Here is a 15,781-nt window from a genome sequence, read left to right as displayed (position 1 = left end):
GTAAGATCACAGGGGGGCCCGGGGGGACCGGGGGCCTGAGATCACACTCTCCAGGCCATCCACACATAGCAGCTGTGGAAAGCCCTGTATCGCGCCCTTGAACTGGTCCTCAGACCTGGGACCGAGGGATGAAAGGGAAGACTGCAAAGTATTCCTGTGGTCCCAGATTTGGGGCAGGGGCCGTGGGGAGCTGGAGCCGGCCACTGGGGCTGATAAAAGATGCCACAGAGCGTCGCGCCCACCCGGTCATGACTTAGTGCTGCAATTTATTTAAAAGTCTTCTTTAAGTCAGCACAGATGTGGGGTTTCTTTTTCATTTAAATGAATGTATTTAAATTTTACTCAAATAAAATTCTGCTCTAAGTGGATTCACTTAAATCTTCCTTAAATACATTTATTTAAACTTATTTGCATCATTTCCTAAATAAACAAACCTGCAGGGATAATCACAGAAAAGTATAAAACTAGAGTAACATTCGCCTCTCGCTGCATGCACTGCTTGCTAATGACCAGACCTTAGATGCCCTCCCCCCAGATTCTGTAAAGGGAACCAAGAGATGTGGGGACACCAAAGTTGCCCAATGGGGATGTCTGTTATCTACCGCCCCAGTGCTCTGCCCTGCCTTCCCCAGGAGTGGGCCCCCAAGGACGGATGAGTGAGCCTGGCCCACTCTCACAGGTGCCCTCCAGGCACGGGGAGTGGTGGGGGAGCCTCCCATTTTGTATCTCTATGACCCTGGCAGAAATTTCTGGAGCTGGCAAAGCAGGTTGGAGAGTTCATCACATGGAAACAAGTGGAGTGTCCCTTTGAGCAAGACCCCAGCATCACCCACTACCTGCACACCGCCCCCATCTTCAGCGAGGATGGTAAGGTGGCCCTGCCTCTGTCACCCCCAGCTCTGGGGCTCTCAGGTGGTCTCCTAGTCACATCTCCATGGGGGGCCCCTGCTGTGAGCCGGACGCACCACGCCCGTGTTGGCTGGATGTTAGAGGGAGCAGAGAAGGCTGCATCCTGAGGCTGAGCCCCGGGCAGGGCCTGAGGAGCTGCAGGTTGGGGACCTCCAGGGTCCCCGGGGTCAGGCTTCCCCTTGGACACAGTACGGTTGCTGTTGGGCATCATGAGTTAAAAGCATCTGTCTGACCCACGTTCCTCATGGGTAAAGTAAGCAAGATGGTAAGAACCAGCCTCCCCGGGCTCACATAGGGAAGGCAGAGCCCTGGGCTCCCCGCGGGTCTTCCCACAGCTGGGGGCGTGTGCATGTCTGTGTGAGTGCGTGCATGCGTGAGAGTGTGTGTGTGTGAGTGTGTGTGTATGTGAGAGAGAGTGTGTGTGTGTGTGTGTGTGCGAGAGTGCGTGTGTGTGAGTGTGCGGGTGTGTGAGAGTGTTTGTGTGAGAGAGTGTGTGCGTGCGAGAGTGCGTGTGTGTGAGTGTGCGGGTGTGTGTGAGAGTGTGTGTGTGTGTGAGAGAGAGAGTGTGTGTGTGTGCATGCGAGAGTGCGTGTGTGTGAGTGTGCGTGTGTGTGTGTGTGTGTGTGTGAGAGAGAGAGAGAGAGAGAGAGAGAGAGATGAGGCATTTTTCTCCAGAGTCTCATTAATGTCTGTGCCCTCTGGTAAAATCGGCATTCCCATCTGATCATTTATCAAATGTGACAAATTGGCTTGTGAATTTGCTAAGCAAGCATACTCCAGGAAGAGAAAGTGCTTGAAGCCAGTGGTCATCTGGTCCTGAGTTGATCATCCCAGGGAAAGCAGTGAGGCCCCATGGCAGCTGCTTTCTGGATCCAAGACGTTCAGCCTACCCCAGGAGGTCCCCACTCAACACAAAGGAGGCCTGACTCCTCATCACAGCAAGCATTTTAAAAAATTTTTTAATGTTTATTTATTTTTGAGAGATAGAGAGACAGAGTGTGAGCAGGGGAGAGGCAGGGAAAGAGAGAGTCACAGAATCAGAAACAGGCTCCAGGCTTCAAGCTATCAGCACAGAGCCCAATGCAGGGCTCAAACCCACAAACTGAGATCATTACCTGAACTAAAGTCAGACACCCAACCGACTGAGCCACCCAGGTGCCCCTAATGTTTTATTTTTGAGAGACAGAGAAAGAGAGAGAGAGAGAGGGAGACACAGAATCCAAAGACAGGCTCCAGGCTCTGAGCTAGCTGTCAGCACAGAGCCTGACATGGGGCTCAAACCTACGTACCTCAAGATCAAGACCTGAGCTGAAGTCGGACGCTTAACCGACTGAGCCACCCAGGCGCCCCAATGACCTTGTTAATACTTTCAAGGTTGCCATTTTATTTGTTATGTTTTGAAGCCAGTAACTTTTTTTGGAGGGGTGGGGAGGTGGAGGGGAGTGTTCACAGGAATCCTTCCTGCACCAAGAAGCTCAGCAGCCCGATGGATAAGCCAGTCTGGGCTGCTCCCACCCCGGCAAGCTGTGTGACCCTAGGCAGTCCTCACCCTCTCTAAGCCTCACCTGCTGCATCTAGTTTGGTGGCTCGAAGCAACACTGATTTTTCCTCTTATACTTATGGAGGTCAGAGTCCAAATCAGTTACACTGGGCTGAAACCAAGGTGTGGGCAAAGCTGGTTATTTTTGGAGGCTCTGTGGGGAGGACTGTTTCCTGGCCTGTTATGACTTGCAGTGGCCACCCCTATTTCTTGGCTGGTGGCCCCTTCCTCCATCTTCAAAGCACATCATTCCAGCCTCTGCTTCTGCCATCACGTCATCTTCTCTCTCTTGTGGCCAAGACTCCTCTATCTCCCTCCTAGAGGACACTTGTGGTGTCACTTAGGGCCCTGCCGGATAATCCAGGATAATCCCATCTCCAGATCCTTAACTTAATCTCATCTGCTGAGTGGCCACAGAAGCTAACATAGTCCCAGGGATTAGGATCTGGATATCTCTGGGGACCATTATTTAACTTACACCACTAGTTACTGTGATAACTGTTGTCATTAGCCAATAGAACTTAGGCAATAAAATGTGCCAAAGCATATTAGGAAAGGGGTGAGAGAGTCTTGGGCAGGGAGAGGAGTGAGAGAAGGGCACTTGTCTTCTTTTTCTTTCTTTCTTTCTTTCTTTCTTTTTTTTTTGAAAGAGACAGAAGGCACAAACAGGGGAGGGGCAGAGGGAGAGAGAATCTTAAGTAGGCTCAATGCCCAATGCAAAGCCCAACGTGGGACTCCATCTCACAACTATGAGATCATGACCTGAGCCAAAATCAAGAGTTAGAAGCTTAACCAACTAAGCCACCCAGGTGCCCCAAGAGAAGGGCATTTTATTCACTCCTTCAGCCAATGGTATCTCTAGAGAGCCTGCTGAGTGTGATTCCATTGTGAATATACAGCAAGAAAACCTAACCCTTCTGAAATGCCCTTAAAAAGGAGCATCTTCCAGGGGTGCCTGAATGGCTCAGTCAGTTAAGCATCCAACTCTGGATTTTGGCTCAGGTCATGATCTCAGGGTTCATAGGATTGAGCCCTGTGTTGTGCTCTGCACTGAGAGCCCTCCCTCTTTCTCTGCCTTTCTCTCTCTCTCTCTCTCTCTTTCTCTCAAAATAAATAAATAAATAAATAAACAAACAAACAAAACAAAAAAGAAAGGAGCTCCTCTCCCTCCCCCACCAAAATATAATAATAATAATAATAACAACAACAACAACAACAACTAGAGAAAACAAGAGAAAAGACCTAAGCTGTATTGAGCCCCAACTGGGTCAGTCACAGCCTCTGACAGAAGTCCTGCCTGGCATTTAGCTCTGGGCTTACTATGGCAGGATCTGCCTAGCAATCCAGTCAGCCTTGAGGAAAGGCTTTCTATCTACTTGAAGGTATCAGCAAAGAAACAGAAGATATAAAGAAGAGCCAAGTGGATATTATAGAACTGAAAAATACAATAACTAAAATTAAAAACTGAGTGGATGGGCTCAACAGCAGAATGGAGAAGACAAAGCAAAGAATTGATGAGCTGGAAGATAGAACGATAGAAATTAAACAATCTGAACAACAGAGTGTCAGGGACCTGTAGGACACTCTTTGATCTAATACTCTTGTCATCAGAGTCTGTGAAGGAAGGGGACAAAATGGGCAGGGTTGAAAAAATAATCCAAAGTTCCCAGATTTGGGAAAAGGTATAAACCTACAGATTCAAGAAGCCAAGAGAATCCCAAAGAGGATAAATCCAAAGAAACCCATACCGAGATACACCATTGTCACATTTATGAGAACCTAATAAAAAGACACAAATTCTGAAAGCACTAGGAGAGAAATGACACTTTACCTAAAGGGGCAGAGCAATTTGGATGACTTTAAATTTTCCATGGTGGCCAGAGGCAGTGGCATATTTTTCATATGCTAATAGCTGGCAACCCAGAACTGTATATCCAGTGAAAATACCCTTCAGAAAGTTACTGTAGATAAATCAAAATGGAATTCTAAAAACTGTTCAAGTAATCCACAGGAAATTGTTTCTTTGAAGAGAATTATAACATTGCCATCCTCCAGCAAAGAACCTCTTAACAAAGAAAAAAAAAGACCAAAAAATGCTAATATCAAGAATGAAATGAAAGATGTCACTATAGCCTCTGCCAGCATTGAAAGGCTAATAAGAAAATATTGCAAATAGGGGCACCTGAATGACTCAGTTGGTTAAGCATCCAACTTCAGCTTAGGTCATGATCTCACGGTTCGTGGGTTCGAGCCCCACATCCGGCTCTGTGCTGACAGCTCAGAGCCTGGAGCCTGTCTTCAGATTGTGTCTCTGTTTCTCTGACCCTCCCCTGCTCACGCTGTCTGTCTCTCTCTCAAAAGTAAACAAAACATCTAAGAAAATACCATGAACAACTCTAGACCCATTAATTTGACAAGTTAGATGAAACAGACCAATTTCTTAAAGAATACAAACTCAACACAAAATAGATCATTCGAATAGCCCTATAATCATTAAGGAAATCACGTTTGTAATTTTAAAACACCCCAAAAATAAAATCTCTAAGCTCAGTTACACAAGAGAATTCTATTAAACATTTCAGGAAGACTTAACACTGATTCTACACAATCTTTTTCAGAAAATAGAAGAGGATGGAACTTCCAAATTCATTTTATGAAGCCAGTATTAACCCTGACACCAAAACCAGAAAAAGGCAGTAAAATAAAAAAAGACCAAGATCCCTCGTGAATATAGATGGAAAAATTCCTTAACAAGCTAATAGCAAATATAATTTGGCAATATTGAAAAATAGCTACATATCATGACCAAGTGCATTTATTCTAGAGACACAATGCTGTTCAATATTTGAAAGTCAATCAGTGTAATCTACCATATTAACAGGCTAACAGAGAAAAATGACTTGATTATATCAGCTGATACAAAAAATGTGTTTGGCAAATTTCTACACCCATACATGGGAAAAACTCTCAGAAAAATAAGAGTCGTGGGGAATTTATCAATCTGATAAACTGCATCTATAAAAAACTTTTCCTCTAACATCATTTTTAATGGTAAAAGACTGAATTCTTTCTCACTAAGATCAATGAGAAATTTAGATGTAGATTTAATGCAACTCCTACCAAAATCCAGGATTTTCCTATCAAAAAACAAAATTTTTTACAGATAAAGATACGATTATTCTAAAATGTATATGGAGCGCTTGGGTGGCTCAGTTGGTTGAGCATCCTATTTCAGCTCAGGTCATGAACTTGTGGTTCATGAGTTCCCCACATCGGGCTCTGTGCTGACAGCTCAGAGCCTGGAGCCTGCTCGGATTCTGTGTCTCCCTCTCTCTCTGCCCCTCTCCCACTTGCACTCTGTCTCTCTCTCTCTCTCTCAAAAATAAATAAACATTAAAAAAATAAAATGTATATGGGAAGACAAACTAGAATAGCTGAAACAAATTTGAAAAACAAGAATAAAATGGGAGGGACTGCTCTCCACAATATTAAATATTATACCGCTGCAGTAATCAGGGCAGTGTGGTATTGGTAAGACAGGTACATGGATCAATGCAACAGAACAGAGAACCCACGAAGAGACCCACATAAATATGCCCAGTGATTTTTTTAAATGTTTACTCATTTTTAAGAGAGAGAACATGAGCAGGGGAGGGGTAGAGAGCAAGGGGGACAGAAAATCAGAAGCAGGCTCTACGCTGACAGCAGCAAGCCGATACAGGGCTCAAACTCACGAACCATGAGATCATGTCTCAGCCCAAGTGGATGCTCAACTGACTGAGGCACCTGGCTGCCTCACTATGCCCAGGGATTTTTGACAGTGGCGCAAAAGTGATTCCGCGGAGGAAAGCGAGCCCTTGCAACAAATGAACCAGGGGCATTTGAACATCTATAAGCCAAAAATTAAATCCCAACCTCACCTTGTACAAAAAATTAACTCAGAATGACTCACAGACTTTACATATGTAAAATGTAAAACTGTGCAACTTTTACGAAGAATAAAGTAACAGAAAATCTCCAGGATGTAGAACTAGACAGAGCTTCTTATGAAACTAAACATGCACCTACTATCCGACTCAGCAAATTGTGCTCCTTCCTGGGCATTTATTTATCCCAGAGGAACAAATACTTGTGTTCACACAAAAACTCACACTCCAGTGGTCACAGCAGCATGATTTGTCCTCACAAAACACTGGAAGCAACGCAGATGCCCTTCGGTGGGGGAGCCACCGAACACACGGTGGTATATCCATGCCACGGAATCATCGTCAGCAAGGAAAAGGAATGGAGTATTGACTCCTACTATAGCTTGGATGAAACCTGGAGAATTACTGAGTGAAAAGAGCCGCTCCCGTATGTTACGGACTGATTCGATTTATATCACATTCTTCTTTTAAAATCATGTATTTATTTTGAGAGAGACAGAGACAGCTAGAGTGAGGGAAGAGCAGAGAGAGAGGGAGAGAGAGAATCTCAAGCAGGCTCCATGCTATCAGCATAGAGCCCAGCACAGGCTCAATCTCACAAACCCCAAGATCATGACCTAAGCGGAAATCCAGAGCCAGAGGCTTAACAGACTGAGCCACCCAGGTGCCCCAGTGTCACTTTCTTGAAATTAAAAAATCTGGACATGGAGGAGAATGTAGGGAAAGGGTACACTGACCTCTCTGTATTAATCAGTTCATACAATTGCATGTGAATCTACAAATTACCTCCCCACAAGCTTAATTTGGGCATAAAAAGCAGGTCAGACTCCGGGGGTAGGGCAGCCTATGATCATCGGTCGTAACTGTGATTTCACCCCGTTTTCTGACCAGGTCTTTATTTGGCTTCTTATGAAAGTGAGAGCCCAGAGAACCAAACAGAAAAAGAGAGGTGGAAATCTCTAAGGTGAGCCTGTGTGCAAAGACAGGGGTGAGGACAGGCTCTGGGGAGAGGGGTGGGTGCTTGGGGCCAGGCCAGGGCGGAGGCGTTTGTGGGACCCAGGTCCATGGCGATGGGTCAGGTCAGGCTCTTAGGGGTTGGGGCCGGACTCAAGCACTGGGTTGGAGGGAGGCTAGGATTGCAGCCCAGCCCCACCCCCACGGCTGGCGGCTCCCGCTGTGGGCAGTCAGGATGCACGTCGAAGTCCAGGAAACCCCAATCCATATTCTTACACCAGAAAGTGACTTTCTGAAGGGAAGTATAATCACCACCCCTGGCGTGTTTAAATCTGCAGATCTTCTATTTTGGGGAAGACGTGAGAAGCGCTGAGCAGGAGGAGGAGGAGGAGGCGGCGGAGGAGGAGGGAGGAAGTCAGCCGGAGCCTTCGGAGCCTTCGCAGCCCTGCGGCCCAGCAGAAAGCGGAGGTGTTGGCGCCTCCTTGCTTTGCAAACCGTGACCTGCGGCCTGACGCCCGCCCAGCGACCAGCGCGCAAGAGACCTTCCTCCACCGTCTGTGGAACTTCCGCCCCGACAGGCCCAAGGGCCTTCCGACATGTGGGCAGCGCGTGCCTCAGGGGCCCTGCCTTCAGGATGGTGGGGGTCACATTACAGTGACCTCGGCAAGGACGGCAAGGACGCAGCCCCACCCCCAAAGGGCAGGGTGACTGCAGTGTCGCTCTCATTGGGTGATGAGTGCCACAGAAACTGCCCCCCAGCCTGTCACCAGGTGACCTGGGAGCCTCCACATCTCTGGCAGACACCTCGAGGCTGGCCCCTGCCATTCTGCTGATGGACTCTACCCTGCCCCCACCACCCCTGCCCCAGTATGGGCTGGTTTCTGCAGCCCAATTCACTCCCTTTCTGGATCCTGCTGGTATCAGGGGATAGCTTTCTGGTGACAGCTGTGACACAGGTCATGGGACAAATTTGAGTCACAAAAATGACACCATTGTAAACTCTAGAGCTGGTATAAACATGTTCATACACCCTGCGTATCCACGTCCACACAGTGCTTTTCACTTGTGGGTCCAGTCTAAGCTTCTGTTAGGATTCAGGCCAGTTTCCCAGCTCAGGCCCGGGGACATGGTGGCTTTGGGTCGGGAGGGGGATGTGGTGGTCATTTCCACTCCATAGACTCCGTGTCGTACTGACAGGGCCTGGTGAATGGACATCAACAGCCTTGCATGTGACCAGACACCTCTCTTATGGGGAGTGGAGGGGGGACCAGGTGGGGTGGATGAACCCACAGTAGGCTCCTCCCATTATCACCCCCCTGCCCCCCCACCCTCATACAAGGAGTCATGTTTCTGTGCCAGGAAGCAGATGGGCCACGGTGCTGCTGAGCCCCCACCTGGCATGTGACCAGGTCATCCAGCCAGGAGGTCAGGGAGTATGATGTGTACCTTTCACCCAGCCAAGGCCTGCTGGGCCGAGGGGGGTATGTGTTGGGGTTCACTGACCCACCCTGGCCAGCTCCTGGACCCCACTCGGTCCCAGACCTGGCTGTCCAGGTGGCACAGACTTGGGTCCCATCTGAGGGATAGGCAGAGACAATGCAACCAACACTTCCTCCTCTCTCAGGAAGGTCTGCCTGAAGAACCCAGGATGTCAGCAGGCCACAGAAGGCATGAAAACATTAGGGATGGGCAGGATCTGCTCTTTGCCCAGCCCAGCCCACCCCCTTTTCATCTGAGACCCCACAGAGGGTGAGTAGTGCAGGGAACAGAGCAGAAATGGGCGTTAGCAGGCCGCCAGGCTCAGGCTCCTGCCCTGCCTCACGCCACATCCAGCCCCTGATGGGGCCTCAAGGAGCCCTGGCTAGAAGCGCCTTGTCCCCTCGCTCCCTGGTATTCCCTGGACAACATTAGACAGGACCTTCTCCAGTCATCAGCAGGGACCATCCCTGCCTGGTGGTCACACTGAGCCCTGCCCATCAGAGGCAGGGAACAAGCATCACAGAGTTAGCGGCCTCTGAGACATACGATGGCAGGTCTGGGCCTGGTGCCCATGAAGCTCAGGGAGGCCTGCTCAGGGTCCAGTCCCCACCCGAGGAGGTTGTGTTCTACCCCAGCCGCGGGGAGACAGGACCGTCCGGACCCCAGCCCTTGCCAGTCACCCAGCTCCATCTCCTGGTTCCCGAGTGACTTGCTGCAGGGACCTGTGAGGAAACCCCAGAATGCCAAGCTGTGGCAGCGCCCTCATGTCCCAGGGTTCCAGCCCCTTCTCCAAAGCCAAGCACCCAAATGCCTCCCGACAGCCCAGCTCAGTCCCTGCTCTTTCTTGTTCAGAAATGGCAGCAGCCTTTCCCCCACCAGGCTGCGGGAAGCATCAGGAAAGAACACTGGAGAGAGCGGAACAGCGCCACAGTTGCAACTCCAGTGGTTGGACAGGAGGCAAATCAAGCCTATAGGTGTAGATAGAGGGTGGGCTGGCCCTACCACCCCCAGACCTGCAAACAGCCCCAAGGCCAAAGACACACTGGTCCCTGTTTTCTGTGACCTTGTACAGGCCGTTCCCACTGCCTAGCATGCTGTTCGCTGCTTTGTCCATCTAGTCAGAAGTGCAGCCTCTGGAGAGGGATTCCTGACAAGCAGCCCCCGTCTCCATGCCTGCTCCTGCCAGCCCTCAGTGGCTCCGTGAAGAGTGGGTGTCAGGAGGGTGGCAGGTGAGAAGGAAGAAGTCCATGACCAGCCCCACAGAAAACGCAGAGCCTGAGGGGGGTTAGGCCGAGTGTGTTTGTATCTCAGGTTCATCCAAGGGGCCCTTGAACCTGCTGGGTCAAGGCCCCAGTGCAGTGAGGAGAAGGGCTTTCTCTCAGAGACCTGCCTGGGAGCCCCTGAGGCAAGGATCGTGGTGGCCCTTCTCCAGGAGCCACCTCAGAGCCCGGAGAGGGATGGCGCAGTGCTTACAGCCTCCCAGAAGGTTCCTTAGCTGCACCCAGGACTCATGGCCCTTTCCCGGAGAGGCCCTTTCTGTCCTCCTGCCGACCCAGCTTCAGTCCTTGCAGCTGGGTTAGATGGCGCACAGAGGCTCTGAAGGGTGGGGCCTCCACCTGTGGGGCAAATGTCAGCATCATAGGTGGCACCCACGATGGATGGCCATAGGTTTGGCACAGTGCCAGGTGGGCGACACGGGTCCCCAACACGCAGCCCGGGGTTTGAAGCAGCCCAGCTAGCCCGTGAGGCAGGCATCGGGGTCTTGGGGCGGCCAGCAGCCCCACCATGCCCAGGAGGCCAAGGAGAGGGCATGGCTGTGGTCTCTTTCTAGTGCTTGTTCTCGGAGTCCTCTAGGGAGGGCGAAGTGGGGGAGGACAAGAAGATATCCCTGACTGGGGTTTGCTTCAGAGGCCCCTGGGCCTGGCTGGGGTTCGGAATCAATTCATTCTCACATGGGGAACCCCTGGAGAGAGCTGAAACCCCTGACCCTGCATCGCTGTACCCCTGGAGATGCACCCCACTATCCCCATCCCCCACAGTCCCTGAGGTGAGGCCGTGTCGTCATGACCAGCAACTTATCCCGGTAACTTAGCCACTTCTAGGCCTCTGCACAAGCCTGGCTGTCCCACCCAGAGGCCCTCCAGGGCAGGACCCCAAGATATGACATGGTTCTCATAGGCTTGGCCAAAGCTGTCCCAGAGGATCCCACAGACACCCCCGCCTTCCCTTCCCCTGACAACTTAGGGACTAATGGCAGCCAGCATGGCCCCTGGTCCTTGGAACCTCTCAAGTAGCCATCAGACCTCAGGCCATTGTGTCCCCCACGCCCCACGACACACACACTGCAGGGCTCATCTGTGGTTCTTGAGGAATGGGTACCCCCAAGCAATGCCCCAGTCCCTAACCCTCAGCTGCTGGCACAGCCACTGTTGGGCCAGGGGGGCAAGAAGCCAAGTAACTCAGTCAAGAGTGCCTCAGCCAGAAACTTCATTACACCCAGAAACGCAGATGCTTCTGTCAAAGTGCCAAGCCTCAAGCCTGGCTCTCTACACACAGCCTAACAACCAGCCCCTCCCCCACCCCCCGGGGTGGGTGCTGTCACCATCCCATCTGGCAAGTGACTAAACCGAGTTTATACTGAAGGCTCTGGGAGCAAAGGAGAGGGGCGGGCATTGAAGAATTTAAGGGAGCAAGGTCCTGGTTAATTTGCTATGTCAACTTGACTAGGCCATAAAGTACCCAGATATTTGGCCGAACATGATTCTGGGTGTCTACGTGAGGGCGTTTCTGGATGAAATTCACATGGGCGTCCCTAGACTGAGTAATATAGAGTGTCCTCTCCAATGCGGGCGGGCCTCCTGCACTCAGCCAGGGCCAGAACTAAACAAAAGGTGGAGGAACAGGAAATCTACTCTCTGCCTGTCTTCTGCATTTGCATCGGCATTTACACAAGGGCTCTCCTGGGTGTTTGGATTGGCCTTTATACCACAGGCTCTCCTGGGTGTCCAGTGTGCACACGGCCAATTCTGGGGCTTCTCAGCCTCCATAATTATGTGAGCTAATTCTTTTCTTTCCCCTCTTTTTTAAAGTTGATTTTTGAGAGAGAGACAGAGAGCAAGAGGGGGGAGGATCAGAGAGAGAGGGAGACATGGAATCCGAAGCAGGCTCCAGGCTCTGAGCTGACAGCACAGAGCCTGACCTGGGGCTTGGACTAGAGAAGTGCGAGATCATGACATGAGCCAAAGTTGGACACTTAACCGACTAAGTCACCCAGGCACCCCTAATTCTTTCCTTTTAATGTCTATGTATTTATTTTGAGGAATGGGTGCCCCCAAGCAATGCCCCAGTAAGTACACACAAGAGCTGGAAAGGGGCAGAGAGTGGAAGAGAGAGAATCCCAAGCAGGCTCCACGCCCAGAGCAGGGCTCGATCTCACAAACCGTGACATCATGACCTGAGCCGAAATCAAGAGTCAGACGCCCAGCCGAGGCACCCAGGCACCTGTGTGAGCTAATTCTTTATAATAAATCTGTCCATCTATTTATCTATCTATCTATCATCTATCATATATCATCAGTCTCCCCTTTGATTTTTCTGGAGAAACCAACTAATACAAAGTGGAACTTGGTCAGTTTTAGAAAGATCTCTTAAAAAGATACCTTTCAACTCAATAATTCTACTTTTGTAACTTATCCTTGGGAAGGGGGGGAATCCAAGAGTAGCACAGTATTTGCATAACAGAAAAGTAATGAATGGTTACATTATTCCTGTGCCTAGGGCAGAGAGCAGGGGATTGAGCTTCTCCACCCGGCCCAGCCCAGTGTCTGGAGGGTCCTCACCCCCTGAGGAGCCACACCTGAACCTGAGCCCAAGGGGGAGACTGGTGCATTCACCTGGCCTCAGCGTGCCCATGCACATCTGATGAGCTGACAGTGGGGGGCTGAGTGCTACAATAAGTTTAGTGCAGCCTAGCAATACAGAAAGCTTTTCTCTTTGTTTAATGTTTATTTATTTATTTTGGAGAGAGAGGTGCATGTGGGGGGAAGGGGAGAAAAGAGAGGGAGAGAGAGAATCTCAAGCAGGCTCCATGCTGTCAAACAGTGGCCAATGTGGGGCTCGAACTCACGAACCATGAGATGGGGACCTGAGCTGAGATCAAGAATTAATCAGAAGCTTAACTGAACCACCCAGGCGCCCCACACAGAAAGCTTTTCAATCAATTTATTTACTCCTGTTGCTTTGTGGACAGTTACACCCTGTTTATTTCAATAACGATTTACCTATTTGGGTGAGAACACAAATAAAATACAGCCACATAGAGCCCAGTTTGGTTTAAGTTAAGATCTCTCAACACTAACGTCACAACCTCTCTGCAAAGGTCTGTGTAGAGTAGATCATTGGATCTCGCACACCTACTTAGCAGGAAGACCTGTTAGGACTGATGCAGGTAAGAGAAGAAGGTGGGCTGGGCTGGGGTGTGGCAGTGTAGGTGGCAAAAGGTGGCCAAATTTGGGACATATTTTGAAGGGAAAACCAACAGGATTTGCTGATGATGTGTAAGTAAAATGTGAAAGCCTGGGAGAGGTCAAAGCTGACTCAAGGGCTTTTGGGCCTCATTGAATGGATCAACAACATCACCATATGGTGAGACACCGGAAGACCAGGAGAGCAGCAGGACCACAGAGGAAAATCGGGAATTTGATTGGGAACAAATTCTGCTTGAGATGTCTGTTAGACAGCCCAGGGAAATCATGAGTACATGATTCTGGGGTTCAGGGGGAGATCAGGCCTGATTATATACATCTGGAAGGCTCCTGTGCAGGTTGCCAGGGGCCTGGGTGAAGCATCTATAGATGACTCAAGAGAGATAACTGAGCCCTGGGGCAAGAGGAAACAAGGTTGATCCATCAAAGGACACTGAGGAGTTTCCAAAAGTTAAGAGGAAAACCAAGGAAGAAACTGAAGCTGATAAGAAAAAAAAAAAAAAAAAGATCCAAGAAGAAGGGGTGGTGAACTATGTCAGGTGCTTGCAGGGAAGCCAGGTGAGACAAGAGTCACGAGCTGGCCTTGGGGTGGCAGCATGGACATGAGTGGCGATCTCCAAGGGCGGAGTTCCAGGGAAATATTAGGGGAGAAAATTTGACTGAAGATGATTAAAAAAAGAAAAAGAAGAAAATGGAAAGCTCGAGAGTCTAGTAGAAGAACGGGCAGGAGATGAAAACAGTTCCCATAAGCAGAGATGCTAATGCCTCAAACACATGAGAAGACAGTCAGGGCTCACAGGAATGCTTACTTTCACTAAGAAGAAGACACTGGGTATACCATTTTTAAGTCTTAGATTGACCCAAAAAACCCACTAATACTCATAACATTGCATCGGCAGAGCTGAAGAAAGAGGCACCCCTGCCTTGGTGTTTGGGGCACACACTGATTTTGCTCCTTCCGCAAGCTGAGCCTGACAGTTTCCATTCAAATTACAAGGATGCACGCTGTGGGATAGCAATTCCACGCTAGCAATTTTTCCCCCCATCATGCCTGTACGTCTCCGAATGAGTAAAGCTATTCGCTGTGGCGCTGTGTGACAGCGGAAGCTCGGAGAACACCCAAGTGTCAATAAATGGGAAACTGGTTAAATCAAGCACTGCACAGCCTGAGCATACAGCACTGTGCAGCTATAATGAGGAAGATCCTCGTGGACTGATGTGAAAGTGTACACACGAGACCACGCAGGTATAACACAGCACGGGGAGTACGTTAGCATGTGCGTAAAAAGGGACAGGATGAGAGACGGCTGGGTGGCTCAGTCGGTTACATGTCTGGCTTCGGCCCAGGTCATGACCTCACAGTTATTGAGTTCAAGTCTTGTGTCTGGCTCTGTGCTGACAGCTCAGAGCCTGGAGCCTGCTTCGGATTCTGCGTCTCCCTCTCTTCTGCCCCTCCCCCATTTATTCTCTCTCTCTCTCTCTCTCTCTCTCTCTCTCTCTTTCTCTCTCTCTCTCCCCCCCACCCACTTTCAAAAATAAACAAATATTTTTAAAAATTTAAAGAAACAGGAAGGAATCTATATTAACATTTACTTATGTTACATTTAAAAAATCTCTTTAAGTGGCACCTGGGTGGCTCCAGTTGGTTAAGGGACAAACTTCAGCTCAGGTCATGATCTCACAGTTCTCTAGTTCTGCTGTCAGTGCAGAACTTGCTTAGGATCCTCTGTCTCCTTCTCTCTCTCTGCCCCTCCCCAGGTCAAAAATAAGTAAACATTTAAAAATTATGAGAAAAATAATAATTTCCAAAGCCAAATCATAAAATTCCGTTCAAGCATCTTTTTAATTTAAATCCAAGTCAGTTAACATATAGTGTAATAATGATTTCAGGAAAAGCATTTAGTGATTCATCACTTATTTATAACATCCAGTGCTCATTCCAGCAACTGCCTTCTTACTGCCTATTTAGCCCATCCCCAGCCCAACACCCTACCAGGAACCCTAAGTTTGTTCTCTGCATTTAAGAGTCTCTTATGGTTGGTCTCCCTCTCTGTATTTATTTTATTTTTCTTCCCTTCCTCTATGTTCATCTGTTTTGTTTCTTAAATTCCACAGATGAGTGAAATCATATGGTAGTTGTCTTTCTCTGATTGACTTATTTCGCTTAGCATAATACATTCTAGTTCCATCCATGTTGTTGGAAATGGCAAGATTCCATTCTTTTTGATGGCTGGGTAATATTCCATTGTATATGTCTGCCAATCTTCTTTATCCGTTCATCAGTCGACGGACATTTGGGCTCTTTCCACACTTTGGCTGTTGTCAATAGTGCTGCTATAAATATTGGAGTGCCTGTGCCCCTTCAAATCAGCATTTTTGTATCCCCTAGATAAATACCTAGCAGTTCCATTCAAGCATTTTCAAACAAAAAATCACAGTAATTCACTGTGGGAAGTACCGTGTGGGGTTTCCAAATCTGAGAGGATGTG

General features: G+C 49.1%; 1 protein-coding gene across 1 annotated transcript in view; it reads left to right on the top strand.

The window, feature by feature from the left end:
- The window catches only part of RASGEF1C (RasGEF domain family member 1C), a 38,785-nt gene extending 30,414 nt beyond the window's left edge, over positions 1-8,371 (top strand). The window contains exons 12-14 of the mRNA XM_029942271.1: positions 744-867; positions 7,267-7,339; positions 7,668-8,371. Coding sequence (XP_029798131.1) covers positions 744-867; positions 7,267-7,339; positions 7,668-7,692 — 222 coding nt within the window. The 3' untranslated portion in view covers positions 7,693-8,371. The remainder of the gene's footprint in view (positions 1-743; positions 868-7,266; positions 7,340-7,667) is intronic.
- Positions 8,372-15,781: the final 7,410 nt, after the last annotated feature.

The sequence above is a fragment of the Suricata suricatta genome, chromosome 6 (assembly GCF_006229205.1).
Source record: "Suricata suricatta isolate VVHF042 chromosome 6, meerkat_22Aug2017_6uvM2_HiC, whole genome shotgun sequence".
Classification (NCBI taxonomy): Eukaryota; Metazoa; Chordata; class Mammalia; order Carnivora; family Herpestidae; genus Suricata; species Suricata suricatta.
This window is presented reverse-complemented; position numbering and strand designations above follow the sequence as displayed.